This window comes from Schistocerca cancellata, chromosome 2 (assembly GCF_023864275.1).
Source record: "Schistocerca cancellata isolate TAMUIC-IGC-003103 chromosome 2, iqSchCanc2.1, whole genome shotgun sequence".
Classification (NCBI taxonomy): Eukaryota; Metazoa; Arthropoda; class Insecta; order Orthoptera; family Acrididae; genus Schistocerca; species Schistocerca cancellata.
The window spans coordinates 1,062,647,738-1,062,667,654 of record NC_064627.1 but is presented as its reverse complement, the minus strand read 5'-3'; the positions used below and the strand labels follow the sequence as shown (position 1 = coordinate 1,062,667,654).

Sequence of the window (19,917 nt, the reverse complement as noted above, 5' to 3'; positions counted from 1 at the left end):
CCTGTTTCTATGCCATCAGTGTTTGTTAAAGTTATTGAAAAGGCTGTGTATGTAAGGATAATTGATCATTTTATATCACATAATTTGCTATCAAATGTACAGTTCGACTTTAGAAGCTATTTAACAACTGAAAATGCTATATTCGTTTTTCTCTGTGAGGTACTGGTTGTGTTAAATAAAAGGTTTCGAATGCTAAGCATATTTTTTTGATTTAACTAAGGTGTTTAATTGTGTTAATCACAAAATATTTCTTCAGAAGTTGGACCATTATGGAACACAGGGAGTAGCTCACAATGGGCTCACCTCTTACTTTAACAACAGACAGCAAAAGGTCATTATTCACAGTGTTGAGAATGGTTGTGGTGTGGGGTCTGAGTGGGGTACGGTCAAATGGGGGGTGTCCGAGGGATCAGTGTTGCAGCCACTCCTGTTCCTTATCTATGTAAATGATATGTCCTCTAGTATTATGGGTAATTCTAAAATATTCCTGTTTGCTGATGACACTAGCTTGGTAGTAAAGGATGTTGGCTTATAGAAATAAACTAAAGCTAAATCACAGTAAGGCTCAGTTTTTACAGTTTCTAACACACAACTCAACATAACCTGACGTGAAACTTCCTGGCAGATTAAAACTGTGTGCCCGACCGAGACTTGAACTCGGGACCTTTGCCTTTCGCGGGCAAGTGCTCTACCAACTGAGCTACCGAAGCACGACTCACGACCGGTACTCACAGCTTTACTTCTGCCAGTACCTCGTCTCCTACCTTCCAAACTTTACAGAAGCTCTCCTGCGAACCTTGCAGAACTGTAAAGTTTGGAAGGTAGGAGACGAGGTACTGGCAGAAGTAAAGCTGTGAGTACCGGTCGTGAGTCGTGCTTCGGTAGCTCAGTTGGTAGAGCACTTGCCCGCGAAAGGCAAAGGTCCCGAGTTCGAGTCTCGGTCGGGCACACAGTTTTAATCTGCCAGGAAGTTTCATATCAGCGCACACTCCGCTGCAGAGTGAAAATCTCATTCTGGAAACATCCCCCAGGCTGTGGCTAAGCCATGTCTCCGCAATATCCATTCTTTCAGGAGTGCTAGTTCTGCAAGGTTCGCAGGAGAGCTTCTGTAAAGTTTGGAAGGTAGGAGACGAGGTACTGGCAGAAGTAAAGCTGTGAGTACCGGTCGTGAGTCGTGCTTCGGTAGCTCAGTTGGTAGAGCACTTGCCCGCAAAAGGCAAAGGTCCCGAGTTCGAGTCTCGGTCGGGCACACAGTTTTAATCTGCCAGGAAGTTTCATATCAGCGCACACTCCGCTGCAGAGTGAAAATCTCATTCTGATAACCTGACGTTTTAATTTCACAGAAAGGACATATGATTAGTAAAACTGAACAGTTCAACTTTCTAGGTGTTCAGATAGATAGTAAACAGTTGTAGAAAGCCCATGTTCAGGATCTTGTTCAAAGACTTAATGCTGCTATTTTTACTATTTGAATGGTACCTGAAGTAAGTGATTGTTCGACATGAAAATTAGTCTACTTAGCTTATTTTCATTCACTTACATCATATGGTATTATATTTTGGGGTAACTCTTCCCATTCTAAAAGGATATTTTTGGCTCAGAAACAGGCGATTTGGGAAATAAGTGGTGTAAGTTCGCAAACCTCTTGTCGACCCCTGTTCACTAGTCTGGGTATTTTTACATTGGCCTCTCAATATATATATTCTTTGCTGCTGTTTCTAGTTCACAGTATCAGCTTATTCCCAAGAATAAGCAGCTTCCACTCAGTTAATACTCAGCAGAAATCCAACCTGCATTTGGATCGGACTTCCTTAACTCTTGTGCAGAAAGGTGTGCAGTTTACTGCTACATCCATTTTCAATAAGCTACCACAAGAGTTCAAAAATCTTAGCAGTAATCCACGCACTTTCAAATTGAAACTGAAGAGTTTCCTCTTGGGTCACTCCTTCTACTCTGTTGAGGAGTTCCTTGAAAAATTAAGTTGATTCTTATGTTATGTTGTTGACCGCATTTACGTGAACTTACGGCTTCACTTTTTTTGAGTTCATAAACAAGGTATTTTTATTTGTTATTACTTTTACGTTGCAATTTCATGTGCTGACATGTTCCACGACCTTGGAGATTTGCTCCTGAATTTTGTCCTATGGAACGTGCTGTGTAAATAAATAAATAAGCAGGGATGTAGTCTTTTGCCCCTACTGTCCAGTCTGTATATCAAAGAAGCATTGATGGAAATAAAGTAAAGGTTCAAGAGGGAATTAAAATTCAAGGTGAAAGGATATCAATGATAAGATTTACTGCTAACATTGCCATCCTTGGTGACAGAAAAAAATTAGCAGATCTGTTGAATGGGATGAACAGTCTCATGGGTACAGAATACGGATTGAGAGAATATCAAAGAAAGAAAAAAGTAATGAGAAGCAGCAGAACTGAGGACAATGAAAAAACTTAATGCCAAGACTGATGGTCATGAAGTAGATGAAGTTAAGGAATTCTGCTATCTAGGCAGCAAAATAGCCCATGACGGACAGAGCAAGGAGGACATAACAAGCAGACTAGCACTTGCAAGAAGGGCAGTCCTGGCCAGGAGAAGTATGCTAGTATCAAACACAGGCCTTAATTGGAGGAAAAAATTCTGAGAATATATGTTTCGAGCACAGCATTGTACAGTAGTGAAACATGGACTGTGGGAAAACCAGAACAGGAGAGAATCAAAGCATTTGAGATGTAGTACTACACATTGATGTTGAAAATTAGGTGGATTGATATGATAAGGAATGAGGAGGTTCTGTACAGAATCAGAGAGGAAAGAAATATATGGAAAACACTGAAAGAAGAAGGGGCAGGATGGTAGACATCTTTAAAGAGATTAGGGAATAACTTCCATGGTAACAAAGGGAGGTGTAGAGGATAAAAACTGTAGAGGAATACAGAGATTGGAATACAGCCAGAAAATAATGGAGGACTTAGGTTGCAAGTGCTAAGTTGAAGAGGCTGCCACAGGAGAGGGATTTATTGAGGGCTGCATGAAACCAGTTAGAAAACTGATGGAAAAAAGAAAAGAAAAGCATAAGCATTCTACATTACAGAAAAGGAAGCTCCTGGACGTGTTGGCCATCAATGATGAAGGCAATAAGATTTCTAGACATCTTGATGACTATCATTCATGGAAAATTTTCATTTGTGGCAGCCTTACATCCACAGGTGGTTGCCACTGCCATATCTGTGCTCTTTACTGACAACCACTACATAAACAAATTTACATCGGTTGATAACTGCAATGCAAATAATGATAAGGTTATAGAAACATTAACACAACTACTAACTGTCCAAGTACAGACCCTATCACTGACAACTGAATGCACACTGCACAGAACTGGTCTAACTTGAGAACATTTGCGTATGGTGGAGAAGATGTAAGTGGACAAGGTCATCAGACTAACATCTTCGTATTTGCCAACCAGGGCACTGGCTGTGCGCAGTAGTGACATACTTGCTTCACTCAGCCACCACTGGTGACAGATACAAATGCCGTAGTGGCAGAATGCAGGGGTGCACTGCCACATCCCTCCCACCTCTTGTGGAGCTGGCACCACAGGTGTCAGTGCATGGAAAAGGAGGACCATGCCAGACACAGTGCTTATGGCGGAAGGTCAGCATGGGTGGGAAAGATCCACCCGGATGACCCGATAATAACAATAGTAGTGATGGCAGCTGCATGGCTAGACATTGGATTCCATCAGCTCATCAGTATCCAAAGAGGTGTCACCCTCACAGGGATTGGCCATCAGCTGTCTGTGGCACAGCGGGGTGTATGGGCAGAAGTGGCCTGGACGATGATGCACCAACTGTGGTGATGATGCCCCACATGGGGGCTCTGTGGATCACTCTGCAGCAAGAGACAGAGGCAGCAACTGGCTCAAATTGGCAGAACAGAATCTTTGCCATCCTCAGTACCAACAATGCATACATACTGTTGACAGTAATAGCACCACACACAGACCACAGCACCAGTTTTGACATGCCTGCACCTGTGCTGCAGCTGAACCTGGACGATCACGACTTATCTCTGCTGACTTGACATCATGGCCTCTGCCTGGGACAGTGACCTTGACACTAACACGATAACCTCTGAATCATCTGACAACCATGCTTCCAGTGTTGCCACACCTGCATGGAACCAACCTTGCTGGTTTCACACACAGTTTGGGAACACTGTGTGTAAATGTTGTCCACAGAGTGACTACTAAAACAAAACTGCATGGTCTGCAACAGGTACACCATACTGCAGAGGCTTTTCAGGTCACCTCATCTCATTCCAGTATGAATTGCCTCATATACCACTGCCACAGAGCGGCAGTAGACTTTATATCCTCAACCACTCAAACCAACCGTATTACTCATCAGTCTGGGTTTCAATGTGAGTACCAAACTTCCTGCCTTTCCTGTTCCACCAAATGGCAGTTCTGCTACTCTGGATCTCTTTCTCTGGCTCTGGGTCTCAAAGAGGTGACCACAGGAACTGTCTCATGGTGGACATCAGTGAACCTGTACCTGGCATTAATTTTCTCCACAATTCTCAACTACTGCCAGATCTGGTCAGTGGTACATTGATTCACCGAGACAGTGGTCACTCTGTTGCCCGAATCATCAGCTACACCCTTTCAACAGTGCAGCACAATACACCTACGTCACTCTCTTCCAGGCAACACACAGTGTCACACTTTGATGGATGATCATCATTCTTATCTAGAAGCTTGCAACATGTCACTCATCAAACTCCAAGTTCAACTACTCCACTTTGAGAGATGACTAGATTTCCCATGCCTACAGCAGGAAAATGACACCATACAATGAACAACCTGCAAGTCATTGGAGGAACTCACTGCAGCATGATGCCTTCTACAAATTTATCAGACACAACAACCACCTCCACTTGCACACAACAGTCTTTCGCACCACCTCAACCTAGTCCTGACCCAGCAATGCCAGTTTCCACTGAAGAACATCTGTCAACACTACCTTCACTTCTCAACAAGGTCAGTAATGTGCCTGCTGCTCACATGCTTCCCAATCGTACTCCATTTGTTCCTGTAGCAACACCCTTTGCGTGTGTTGCACATCAGAAAAGGAATAGTACACAAGATTCCCAACATGCCAGGCCCTCCTGTACACCACAGACCATGGAGGCTACCACCGGACAAACTCCATGTTGCTAAGGCACTGGTCAAGGAATTCTTTAAAAAAAGATTTTTGAGACCTTCAAACAGCCCATGGGCTTCACCCATTATGTTAGTGCCCAAGAAAGATGGGACTTTAATTTTATGTGGAGACTACAGGGCCCTTAATGCTTCTACGATAAGTAACAGTTATCAAACACTGAACATTCATGATTTCACCCACTACCTTGCTGGAGCTTCTGTCTTCAGTGTCCCAGACTGCAATGAAGCAGATACGGATGAGTGCGATAGACGTTCACAAGACAGTGATTATCATGTTTTTGGTTTATTTGAGTTTCTATTTATGCCTTATGGCCTTAAAAAAGTGGGTCAAATCTGGCAATAATTTATTGATAGTATTTTGTCAAGCTCTCTTTCTTCTAAATTCCCAAAGATGACATTCTAATCTCAGACAAGGACATTCACGAACTGAATCTGAAACAAGTTTTTGACATACTTGCTGGTAAACATGTTGTGTTAACTATGAAAAATATCAGCATTGACAAACTGAGGTCATCTTACACATACATGTCATCAAAACTGTTGCCATTCATCCTGCACTACAATGAATGGAATTCATTTGTCAGCTGCAGCTGCTGCAGGACTTCCATTAGTTACATTGATTTCTAAGGATGATTAATTTCTATATGAAGCTGGTTTCTGTACAGATACCATTGCAGCTCTTGAAGAATTAAATTATAATGACATCCAGACCTTTAGCTGCTTACAGGCATTGATAAATATCAATGGGGACAGTTGAAAAATGTTTGCTTCGACTGGAACTTGAAATGGAATACTTCTAGATAAGCTCAAGTACTGTGGTATGAATGGGACAGTGCTCAAACGGAAGAGTGCAGAAAGTTGAAATAAACAGTTCACATAATATGTAAAAAACTGGTGATTTCTCAAACAGGGGAACAATCAAGAATGGGGTGCCGCAAGTTTCAGTCTTCGGTCCTCTGCTGTTCTTAATATATATTAATGACTTGCCATTCTATATTCACGAAGATGCAAAGCTGGTACTTTTTGCCAATGATACAAGTATAGCTATCACACCCGACAGACAAAAATTAACTAGTGTAATTGTAAACGATGTTTTTCAGAAAATCATTAAGTGGTTCTTTGCAAATGGGCTATCATTAAACTTTGAGAAAACACAGTATATACAGTTCCACACAGTAAATGGAATGACCCCATTAATAAATATAGACTTTGTTCAGAAGTCCGTAGCTAAGGTAGAATATTCAAAATTTCTAGGTGTATACATTGATGAGGGGTTGAACTGGAAAAAACACACTGAGGATCTGCTGAAACGTTTGACTTCAGCTACTTATGCTATTAGGGTCATGGCAAATTTTGGTGATATACATCTGAGTAAATTAGCTTACCATGCCTATTTTCATTCTCTGCTTTCATATGGCATCATATTCTGGGGTAACTCATCATTGAGTAAAAGAGTGTTCATTGCACAAAAGCGTGTAATCAGAACAATTGCTGGAGCTCATCCAAGATCATCCTGCAGAAACTTATTTAAAGAGCTAGAGATCTTCACTGTAGCCTCACAATATATATATTCACTTATGAAATTTGTTATTAACAATCCGAATGAATTCAAAAGTAATAGCAGTGTACATGGCTACAACTCTAGGAGAAAGGATGATCTTCACTACTCAAGGTTAAATCTAACTTTGGCTCAGAAGGGGGTAAATTATGCTGCCACAAAAGTCTTTGGTCACTTACCTAATAGCATCAAAAGTCTGACAGATAGCCATATAGCATTTAAAAGGAAATTAAAAGAATTTCTTAATGGCAACTCCTTCTACTCATTAGATGAATATTTGGATATTGTAAGTGGGTAATTTGCCAACCCCCCCCACCACCACCAAAAAAAAAAAAATTGAGTGTCATGTAATATTTTGTCTAATGTAATATCTTGTATAGACATCTTTTATTAACCTGACACATTCCACATCATTACGAAGTGTTGTATTCATGATCTATGGAACAAGTAATAATCTAATCTAATCTAATCTAATGGGATCTCATGCTTACATGGCAGATGCTCTATCCGACTGAGCCATTGAGGACACAGAGGATAGTACAACTGCAGGGACTTATTTCTGGCACACTCCACATGAGACCCACATTTCTAACTTACAGTCCACACACTACATTTGTAGTGCCCCTGCCCACTATGTTCATTACTCGCAGCAGTCAATCTACCGATTCCTGGAAGAGTTCGAGCAATGTGAGTGCATCCGCATTGAAGAAGATCATCAGCCGGTATGCCTTATCTGTATGAAGATGGTATCTGTTTTTTCAGACACGTCCGAAAGAACAGATATCATTGGTGATCTTGCAGCTCTCAAAGAATGAAATTGCAATGGAATCCAGACCATTAGCTGCTTACAGGGATTGATAAATATCAACGGAGACAGTTGAAGAAGTGTGCCTCGAATGGGACTTGAGCCCAGGATCTCCTGCTTACATGGCAGATGCTCTATCCGACAGAGCAGGAGATCCCGGGTTCGAGTCCCGGTTGGGGCACACATTTTTCAACTGTCCCCATTGATATTTATCAATGCCTGGAAGCAAATAAAGGTCTGGATTGCATTATAATTTCATTCTTCAAGAGCTGCACAGACACCAGCTTCATATAGATAAGGCTTACCGGCCAATGATCGTCTTCAGTGCAGATGCACTCACATTGCCCGAACTCTTATGGGAATTGGTAGATTGACTGCCAGGAGTAATGAGTATGGTGGGCAGGGGCACTACAAATGTAGTGTGTGTACAGAAAGTTGGAAAGTGTGGGTGTCACAGGAAGTGTGCCAGAGATAAGTCCCTGCAGTCACACTATTGTCTGTGTACTTGGTGGCTCAGTCGGATAGAGTGTCTGCCATGTAAGCAGAAGATCCCAGGTTCGAATACTGGTCAGGGCACACATATTTCAACTGTCCCCGTTGATATTTATCAACGCCTGTAAGCAGCTAAAAGTCTGGATTTCATTACAATTGTCATCTCCTTCTGTAGGCAGCCACCATTCAGGTCCCGCTCACTGAAACATTAGCAACATGTTTAGCAGTAACTACTACTGGTAACAATCCAGCAGAGGCCAACTGCACAACCTTTTAAATGGCTCATCTGCAGGGGGGGTTTTGTAGTGGACTGTTGCATTGTGAATTTAAGTAAGTGAATAATAATTTTAAGATAGCCTACTAGGTCAGTCAGTGAAATACTGATATATAAGACAAGAGTAGATTAAGAAATGAAACTGAGAATTATGGCTATGATCCCTCATAGTACTGATGTACGTTTAGCACATGTTTGTATTATACTGTTACTTTATTCATAGAAAATTACTTTGCTATGAATGATGGTCCAATTGGAATCTGAACCGGCTCTAGCAAAGCAGTTGCAGGCAAATAAACGGTTCACTACATCACAAACACTGACAAATCGAGGGCCAGCTTCCGAATAAGGCTTCAGGCATGTTCCTATCTCGGAACTCAAACACTTGTGCTCCTCAGGCCTTTCCAGCCAACATTGCCCATCACACGAAACTCCAATCTCTGCCTTGCATCTCTGTCCTGTGTTTTGTCACATGACACTCTATTCTAGTCATATTAATATCCATATACCTGACCATCATTTGCTTACAAACACTTTTCACAGTATTCAAATACTTCAACCAAATACATTACACTATTCTGTTTGCAATTGTTCCTATAATATACCATTATATTTTCTTGTTACAACTATTTTTATTTTAACACATTGCAAGAACCAGAACAGCAATTGCTCAAAACAACTACTTTATTCTTTCTTGCCTGTTTCACACTATTTTATTTGAATTCCTCTAGAACTATTAATACATACATTTATTATTAAATAAATATAGAAAATTAAATATCAGTATAAATTGCCCAAGCAGAGGCTAGTGGCTTTATGTATTTGTGGATAATTCCATTTCAGGTACACAGTTTCACCTGTTATGTTACATCATGGAGATATTTCCAGGAAAGAATAACACCACCAGTAAATGTAAGCTGTCATGGCATGTGTTGCATAACTTATTGAATGTCCTTCATATTATGCACTTATGTCTTTATAATTAATGCATATCCTTCAGGTATCCATATGTTTTGATAGTAAAATCATTACCTGCTGAATCCACAGCATATCATCCTTCTCAAACTCTATGGGAGGGCGAATGGCATTAAGGACTTCTCGTATCTCACAAAAGCGTTCATGTGCTGCTGGGACTGGCTCTGCTTCTCGTATTGCCTGAAAGTAAACATTTTCTGTGTGATTGTGAAATATGGTTTTGTAAATTAAAAATCTGACAACATCTTTTATATTTATGAGCAATCTAAAAAAAAAAAAAAAAAAAAAAAAAAATGTTTTGCTCTGATAGCCTAAATTTTCTTTTTCAAATTCAAATCAAGAATGAAATATAATGAAGCAGCAAATGTTCACGATTATATCCTGCATTAATATTATTCAGTTTGTGTAATTTTAAGATTACCAGTTTTGTTCACAAACAATCTGAAATTTTATGTTTGAACTAAATATGTAGATACAGTTTCTGAAAGTGAAGGTTCTGAGACGTGGAATAAGTCAATGTACACATTAAGAAAGAAAGATGACATGAAGCTGTCGTAAACTAATTCTGTACAATAGTAATTACACTAAGCCCGCCCCGTTAGCTGTGTGGTCTAGCACACTGCTTTCCTGGCAGGAAGGTACGCCGGACCCCAGCACGAATCCGCCTGGTGGATTAATGCCGAGTTCCAGTATGCCGGCCAGTCTGTGGATGGTTTTTAAGGTGGTTTTCTATCTGCCTTGAAAAATGTAGGCTGGTTCCCCTTATTCCACCTCAGTCACACTATGTCAGTGATTGCTGCACAAACATTTTCTCCATGTACCCGTACACCATAATTACTCTATCAGGAAAACAATGGGGTTACACTTGTCTACTGTGAGACATTCCTGGGGGCAGGGGGTCCACTGGGGGCCGAACTTCACAATAACCCTGAGTTCGGTGTGAGGAGGCGGTGGGGTGAGTGGTCTGCTGTATCATGTTGTGGGGCTGTGAACCACTGAGGGCTACAGAAGGGATAGAGCCTCTCTGTCATTTCTAGGTCCCCGGTTCCGTACAATACAATGCAATACAATACAATACAACTACACTAAACTTCTGTATGTTATATTTAAGCTAAAATAATCAAAATTTTAAAAAAGATAATCCCTCATCAATACTAAATATTTATTTATTTTTGTTTATTTATTTATTTAACCTGATCTGATTAGGGCCATCATGCCCTCTCTTGTATCAGGTTAGGTTGTTCACAGGGCCAGCTTCAGACCTGAAGCTGGCCCTGTTACCTTTACAAAAGCACAAGTTGTGCTGTAATGTTTACAGAAACCTGATTGGTATTCACCTAGTAGGTTGTTTGTGGTTAGGTTGTGTGTTAGCTGGTCATGGACTATTTATTTTACAGACTTGGATGGTTAAAGAAGAATGCAAATAAATCAGTAGTTAGAGGGCACTGTGGCAACGTCCTTTTTTGTAGTGGCTTAACTAGTCCTTGTCTGCCTCCATAGCTGAGTGGTGAGAGCGGCAGAATGCCATGCGAGGGGCCGGGGTTTGATTCCTGGCTGGGTCAGAGATTTTCTCCCCTCGGGGACTGAGTGTTATGATCATATCATCCTCATCAACACACAAGTCACTAAGTGGCATCAACTAAAAAGACTTGCATCAGGCAATGGGAGGACCAAGCCACATAACATTTTTTAACTAGTCACTGTTTTCAGGTCTCAGGTAATACACTTATGGTTAAGGAGTGGTTGAAGATATCTGCTACAGGGGGCAGTAGCGAGTCGATAACAAGCTTGAACATTTGGACTGTGATGCCACTGTGCCCAGCAGATGCTGATCTCATACACATGATGGCGTTTTTAATGGTACTGACTTTTTTAATGGTACTGTAAGTAATGTGCTGTAGATAGAATTTTTCACAGCTACAGTCATTTACCCCAAGAAGTAATTACTGGTCTCTGCTTTGTTTGTGGTTCAATTGCGGTTGCAGATAATGTAAAATACTGGTTCAGTTCTTCATCTGGGACAATGGGATCAGCTGTAGCTTTTACTATGCCTACATCAAAACCATGCAGGTTTTCCCATAGGATAGCTGGTCTATTTCTGTGGTCAGTATATGGGCATGCCTGAGTTTTGTATTTCTCATAGATTAACTGACTCTCTTCCACTTCTGCTTGTAGCAATACAGGGCTATTACAAATGATTGAAGCGATTTCATAAATTCACTGTAGCTCCAGTCATTGACATATGGTCATGACACACTACAGATACGTAGAAAAACTCATAAAGTTTTGTTTGGCTGAAGCCGCACTTCAGGTTTCTGCCGCCAGAGCGCTCGAGAGCGCAGTGACACAAAATGGCGACAGGAGCCGAGAAAGCGTATGTCGTGCTTGAAATGCACTCACATCAGTCAGTCATAACAGTGCAACGACACTTCAGGACGAAGTTCAACAAAGATCCACCAACTGCTAACTCCATTCGGCAATGGTATGCGCAGTTTAAAGCTTCTGGATGCCTCTGCAAGGGGAAATCAATGGATCGGCCTACAGTGAGCGAAGAAACGGTTGAACGCGTGCGGGCAAGTTTCACACGTAGCCCGCGGAAGTCAACGAATAAAGCAAGCAGGGAGCTAAACGTACCACAGCCGACGGTTTGGAAAATCTTAAGGAAAAGGCTAAAGCAGAAGCCTTACCGTTTACAATTGCTACGAGCCCTGACACCTGACGACAAAGTCAAATGCTTTGAATTTTCGGCGCGGTTGCAACAGCTCATGGAAGAGGATGCGTTCAGTGCGAAACTTGTTTTCAGTGATGAAGCAACATTTTTTCTTAATGGTGAAGTGAAAAGACACAATTTGCGAATATGGGCGGTAGAGAATCCTCACGCATTCGTGCAGCAAATTCGCAATTCACCAAAAGTTAACGTGTTTTGTGCAATCTCACGGTTTAAAGTTTACGGCCCCTTTTTCTTCTGCGAAAAAAATGTTACAGGACACGTGTATCTGGACATGCTGGAAAATTGGCTCATGCCACAACTGGAGACCGACAGCGCCGACTTCATCTTTCAACAGGATGGTGCTCCACCGTACTTCCATCATGATGTTCGGCATTTCTTAAACAGGAGATTGGAAAACCGATGGATCGGTCGTGGTGGAGATCATGATCAGCATTTCGTGTCATGGCCTCCACGCTCTCCTGACTTAACCCCATGCGATTTCTTTCTGTGGGGTTATGTGAAAGATTCAGTGTTTAAACCTCCTCTACCAAGAAACGTGCCAGAACTGCGAGCTCGCATCAACGATGCTTTCGAACTCATTGATGGGGACATGCTGCGCCGAGTGTGGGAGGAACTTGATTATCGGCTTGATGTCTGCCGAATCACTAAAGGGGCACATATTGAACATTTGTGAATGCCTAAAAAAACTTTTTGAGTTTTTGTATGTGTGTGCAAAGCATTGTGAAAATGTCTCAAATAATAAAGTTATTGTAGAGCTGTGAAATCGCTTCAATCATTTGTAATAACCCTGTATAATTTTCAAGTGTGAGGTACAGTTTGCAATTCTCATGTTCAGCATGTCTGAGATTCCTGAGCTGTTTTAGTTCTTCAGTTAGCCAAGATGCAGGTTTTCCTGGTTTTAGGTGGGCATATTTGGCACATAGTTGAGAAAGTTTGTTATTAAATCCATGAAATGTTTTGTTTATTTCTGAGAAGGGAAGAGAAGACATGTCCCAAACTATTTCTTGCACCTCAATTGCAAGTTCAGATAAATCAATGCATCTGAAGTCTCAGTATGCAGTCATTTGTGGTTTCTTTCTGGGGCACTTTAGTAAGTACATCATAAGAATAATGTCAATGGCACACATGTGAGGTATGAATTACTTTGTTTGGAGATTTCATTGTAAATATATCTATGAGGGCATGACTACTGTTTGCATGATGGATAAGAGCATGCTGAACGAGCAACAAGTTTGAAGAAGAAAGCATCTGCTTAAATTTCACATAGGAAGAGCTATTGCATAGAAAATTTATGTTAGTCTCACCAGCTACAATCATATGCTCATTTGTGAGGCAAGAAGCAAAAAGGGACCTCCTGCCGAAAATTTTCAATGTTGTGTTATTAATATTTTCAAATTAAGCACTAAACACTAAATAATTTGGTACAACAATCTCTTATTCCTTGTTTAAGTTACAGACATTTAAAGTTTGTTAAATGAAAATAAATGAAAAAGGTCATTTTGAGAAAAACTTATTCAAGAGTTCAAAGTAACACAGAACCTTTACATTTTGCATGTAAGAAATTATTTTAATACCAAAATACCCTTTTCAGTAGTAGAAAATGTGTTTCACAACTCTTCAGTTTGACACCTTAAACTGAGCATTTTCGACAATTCTTTGATGGTCTAGGAAATGCTTGTGGATCATGAGACTCAGGATTGTCTGATGCATCACTGTTGGTTTCAGCAGCAGGTTCAAGCTCAACTTGAGAACATAAAATGTCTTTGAATTTATCTTTACAGTACGGTCTGATGTTTTTGAAGATGTATTCTTGATGCTTCCTTGTCATTCATCTGAAGTCACTTCATGGGGTTCATCTTCTAATGGGAATATTGGGTGCACGAACACATTGCTTCAATGTCGATTTTGCAATGCACTTTACCTTGGTTCTCTACAGTAAATTCACATTGATTGTACTGAGTTATAAGGGAACCTTTCTTGACACGATTGTTGTGAAAAAAAATTTAATCAGTAGTCTATTTTTTCAAGAACTTCACCTTTTTCAGTTCTACCCATCACAGCAGAATTAATGTTAGTTGTTGGTGTCGATCTTTCATTGCAGTCACCCAAGTCTGGCAAAGACATAAGTCACTGTGAACTTAAAAAAAAAAAAGATCCAAAGGCCCAATCACAAGCAAATTTTGTGCGGCTCACTGGAATGGATGACACAAGGATATTTTTTCCTTTTTTTACCCCATAAAGATGTTTTTGCTGTCCATTGCAACTGCCAGCACAGATAAATAGATAAATGTTGTTTCTTATTCCAAACTGTTATTTTCTAAATGATGATGAAGAACGCTAATGATGAGATTAGCACCTTTCGTTGAACTGGCACTCTCAGGAATAAGATAGTTTACACATTTATTTGTGCGTATGTGCACTTGTTGTGTCATATCAAAACTGTAATGTAAAGACGTTTTCTCACCATTTTCAATGTTTTCTCAAGTTTTATTTATGGTATTGTTATAATACATACTCTCCTCAGAACCAATCATTTGAAATTTTGTCTCTTCAGTAGTAAAAGCTATTTCTGCACTGAATGTAAAATGTTTTTGGCATAAAGCACATAAATCGGTTCTGGGTTTCATAACTACTGTACCAGGGCAAAAATCCCTCCAAATGTTGGAAAATATCTAGAAATGTACAGGTTTTTGCATGTTTCCATAAAAGATGCCACCTCCCTCTGTACCAATGTCCCTCCATATACATGGTCTGTCTGCTGCTGAACATTTCCTCAGTCCCACCTCACCTGTTTCCAGACCTATTACATCTTCCTGCTCATCTTGATCAACTTTACACTTAACAACAACTACTTCTCCTCTGAAGGCAGACATACAAACAGATCAGGGGTGTGGTCATGGGAACCTAGATGTCTCCTACCTGTGCCAACCTTTGCATGGGTCACTTGGAGGGGGCTTTCCTGCAATCCATAAGCCTTATGTCCCTGGTCTAGGTTAGATACACTGATGGCATCTTTGTCATATGGACTCACAGTGAGGCTGACCTGTCAACACTCATGGAATCTTTAAATACATTCTCCCAATTAAATTTCACATGGTCCTATTCCGAATCCCATGCCACTTTCCTTGATGATGATATCATCCTCACTGTAGGCCATCTACACTCTGTTGTTCACATCAAACCTACTAACAAACAACAATACTTACATTTTGACAGCTGCCATCCTTTCCAAGTCAAATGTTCCCTCCCATACAGCCTTGGTATTCGAAGAAAATGTCTTTGTTCAGAAGCAGACTCTTTACAGCAATACACCACCATTCTCACCTCAACCTTTACAGGACATTATTACCCCACCAGCCTAGTTCAAAAGTAGATTTTCTGGGCCATCACATCCAGTCCTGGTACTGCTGACCCTCCAAAAAATGATGCTGATTCCTCCAAAAAAACAAAAAAAGTTAGGAGTACACCACTTGTCACTCAGTATTATTCTGGTCTTAAATGTATTAATCAGCTACTTCAACAAGGGCATGACTTCCTAAAATCATGCCCCGAAAAGAGGTCCATTATGTCTGAGATTTTGCCCACCGCACCTAGAATAGCTTTTCATCGTCCTCACAATCTTCACAATATCGTTTTCAGACGGTATGCTCCTTCTGCACCCATCTCCCCACCCCATGGCTCCTACCCCTGTGACCATACCTGCTGCAAAACTTCCCCTATGCATCTTCCTACCACCACTTATACCAGTCGTATAACATAGACTATCAAAGGGAGAACCATCTGTGAAATACCAGCTGTTATGTAAACACTGTTCTGCCTTTTACATCTGCATGACTACCACCAAGTTGTCAGCTACAATGAATGGACACAAGAAGAGGGTTTATAATGGTAACATACAATATGCTGGTGCAGAGTGTACTCTCTTCACTCTCCTTTAGTTTTCTACATCTTTGATTTCCTGACCTGTCTATTTTTCACTATCACAAAAAATGCACGTAGTTTTTTGCTCTTATTAATTTGTGCATGATGTTTTAGCAGTAAACTCTGTCTTGCATATTACTCTCTCTTCCACCTTTAAGTACTGTGCAGTCCCCATCAATCAGTTTTCCTCCTTATCCCACCCAGTGAGCCCCCCTGACCCCGGGTTTTGTGTGACTTTTCTGAACTCTACCCCTTTTCCTAAACCTCACCAGTTCTTTTCCTTCACCACTCTTCCTTTCCCTTCAACCCTTATGGCAGAAGAAGGAGCCACTGCCTCCAAAAGCTTGCAGACATAATACCTTTTGTATGTCTGTTCTCCAGCCACGGCTTGGTGAGTTGATTTTTTATCAATCCAGTTAGCAGTAATCTCTGTCTTGCATATTACTCTCTCTTCCACCTTTAAGTACTGTGCACTCCCCATCAATCAGTTTTCCTCCTTATCCCACCCAGTGAGCCCCCTTGACCCCGGGTTTTGTGTGACTTTTCTGAACTCTACCCCTTTTCCTAAACCTCACCAGTTCTTTTCCTTCACCACTCTTCCTTCCCCTTCAACCCGTATGTGAGAAGAAGGGGCCACTGCCTCCAAAAGCTTGCAGACATAATACCTTTTGTATGTCTGTTCTCCAGCCACGACTTGGTGAGTTGATTTTTTATCAATCCAGTTACATTATATTTTCAAAAACTTATTATTTTGTTGATGTGTAAAAGATGCTTTGTAAGTTTGATTGATTTTAACTTTTAAGTCACTAGAATATAGTAGCTTTAAACTTGTTTTGAATACTGTGCTGCTTCTGTCAAACAATATAATAGTATGCTGTTCTGCATAATTGTTTAAAAATTTTACTACAAGGTGTCCCAAACAAAACTGGTATGCCTTAAGCACCGGTTAATCACCTCTAGTCAAATTGCTTGTGATATGGCACACTGTATCAAAATCCCCATATCACCACTTCCAGCATCTTTTACAAACAAGTAATTACATGTTTTTTAACATTACTATAATCTATCCTTTTTAGTTAGTTCACTGTTACTTGAATCTTAGGTGTTCTGGTTTTTTGTGGGCACCATGTATAAATGCAGTGTCTGAAAAAGATGTTACACTATTTTTCAGTTTCCCTGTATTTCCATGCAATTTTGTATCAATTCTGTAGTGTTATACAGTTGTGTAAGACATTTCAGCCTTTTAATTTTCATCTGATGGCCAAACATATAGGTGGTTTTGCAGACTATCCTACCTTTAATTATGTTATGGGTTCATGCACTTTTCCTTTCTGTGGTTTTTTTCTTCAAACTAGATATTAATGTAGAATTTGAGGTCAGACAGCATAGTTGACCTAAAATCACTTGATCTAATGTGTTAAAATTGCCATGGTAATGATCATTTCAGTGCATTTACAAAATATCATTATCAGAAGGTAAGTGAGAACTTTCTTTACATCTGAAGCCAGTTTCTAGAAAATTTACTGCGAGGCTATGATTGTTTTCAACATCAAAACTATCACCTAAATCAACACAGTTATCAATTGTGACCAGGTTTTTCCCCAGCATCATTCTCATCAATTACCACCTGAACATCATGACTTCCTTCTATTTCAACTATAACATCACCAATATTAACAACGTTGTTGAAGTTACTTACTGAAAGTTCATCCACATTTGGAATGTTTTTTAACAAAGAAGTTTCTGAAAGGTAGACTGAGTCTTCTTGTTCACGCAAATCTTCATCTTCACTTGATGCATCACTGCTTAAACTGTTTTCCGAAAAACAATCTGAATACACCTTATTATCTTCATCACTGATATTATTGTAATTATTGAAACCTATATTATTTAATATGTCTGAAACTTTATCAACTCATTTCTACTAGAAATGCATCAATTAGTCATAAAACTTCATAATCATTTTTAATTTTAACTAGCCACTCAACAAACAAGTCAGAAACAAATGCAATCAGGTCTGTTGCTCTGCTAATTGATTTGCAATTGTTTACACTGTTACCAATACTTGCATACAAAAGCTAAATACAGTACACTAAATGTTTAAAATAAATAACCATTTATAATAACTCTTAAAAAGAAATGCACAGAGCTCGTGTTCGAATATCATCAATATTACTGACTTTTTAACCTACAGAGGAAAAAGAACTTGTAGCTGGGACAGACTTTATTGTTATCAGGAAACTTTCTTCTGTTGACAGAAGCCAGCAAGTTTCCTCAATTGCACTAGCATTCAGGAGAGAATAGTTTTCAAAGTGATGTGTATAAGCCAAGTGCATTAATGAAAAGAGACCTCTTGTCGGCACGTGTTATTTCTCCTTAAGCGACAAGAGGTACCTTTTTCTAGGCTCGACATTCCCTACTCTTATGATGGATTTGAGTGTTTTATCTATTCGGAATTGTTTTATTATTGATTGTAGGTTGTAGAGGAAAAAGTAAACTGTATTAAATTGAAAAAAAGGAATTGATAGCTTTGAGGCAAACCACTTTTTTTGACGATGCTGAACTACTGACTTTGCCAACAAGAGGCCCCATTTTGCTTTCCGCCTCACATATGATGATTTGAGATCAGAAAGAGCAGTTTCAAAGCAAGCAATCCGCCTACTTTAGGAGGTTTGTTAAGGACACATATCAGGCACTTTCTGTTAAGGGATTTGATCTCTCTGAACATATATTCCACTTGTTTATCTCCATCATTGTTGGATGCGTGTAGTAGTACAGTAGCTGATAAATCAGAGTGTGTGTACACCCATACTCCATTCCCTCACCAGTTACATCTGTCATGTCTTAGAAAGATGAAGCTATCTGGATTAACCGAACTCATGGGAATATTTGGTTTGAGCCAGTCTCCAACAGAAGCATTACATGAATGGCAATGTCTTAAAATTGATGATGACAGAGACAGGACATTTGCATGTGCAATGTAGAGCTTTCTTACATTTACTGTTTGCATAGTGCTGCTGATTTACTTATACATCACTCAACCGATAGCTATTACAGAATAACAGGTATCTGTATGTTGTAAGACTCAACATATGTTTACAATGAAAACCAATACTTCTATGTAGTTACTGAGAATCTTCAGTACCTGAATCTAGATAATTTTGAGAAGTAGTACTTACTAACAAATGTTTTATGTGAATGTAGTCAATATAGTCCAGTTTTAATTAGGTGAAGGCCAACTACTTATAACAGCCAACATAACAACATACAGTGAGGTGCAGACTAGGAAAACATTTATGTCGTCACAGAGAACAGTTCTACAAGGAAAAAGTAAAAGAACTGGAGTGAGGTAAAGAAGGCATTGGATATAAAAATTCAGTTTAGTGCATTTTTTTAAGTTAAGTGGGAGTTGTTTATATGACAATTGTGAAATCCAAAAGGTATCATGTTTCAGGAAGAAAGAACTATAAAAAATGTTCATGACAAGCACAGATGTGTAACTAATTCCATATTATCAAAAGTATTGTCCTTTATTGGCGTAAGTTATAAAAAATAACCCAGTAAACTTGCATGTTGCAACAGAAATTAATAACTCCAAAAATATACTCAAAACAATCTGGAGAGTGTTTACAGATGAAACTGGGAAGTCTATCAACGAACATAAAGATGATAGAGTAATTAAAGACAATGATCAAATGACCTACAAGAACAGTTCCTAAATGTCTTTCATTCCCAGCACTCTTAAAATATCGCATTGTTTCCACAACACTCTAAGTCAAAGTCACTGGTCTATATAATCAAGTTGCCATGGTTAAGTTAGTTTAAAAACATGTTAATAAATGTAACACATATTTTAAATTCACATGCTATTTATTGGACAGGTTTATCATTATTATGATTAATAGGATGGATGAGCTTATCCACTACCCCAACTTTTCA

General features: G+C 39.7%; 1 protein-coding gene and 1 non-coding gene across 2 annotated transcripts in view; one reads left to right on the top strand and one right to left on the bottom strand.

The window, feature by feature from the left end:
- Positions 1-19,917, bottom strand: part of LOC126149548 (33 kDa inner dynein arm light chain, axonemal-like) — a 126,622-nt gene that overhangs the window by 100,748 nt on the left and 5,957 nt on the right. Inside the window, exon 2 of the mRNA XM_049915821.1 lies at positions 9,384-9,506. Within this exon, the coding sequence (XP_049771778.1) occupies positions 9,384-9,506 (123 nt within the window). The remainder of the gene's footprint in view (positions 1-9,383; positions 9,507-19,917) is intronic.
- Positions 1,176-1,250, top strand: Trnal-caa (transfer RNA leucine (anticodon CAA)). The gene has a single exon. It is a non-coding gene; the product is annotated as a tRNA-Leu (tRNA).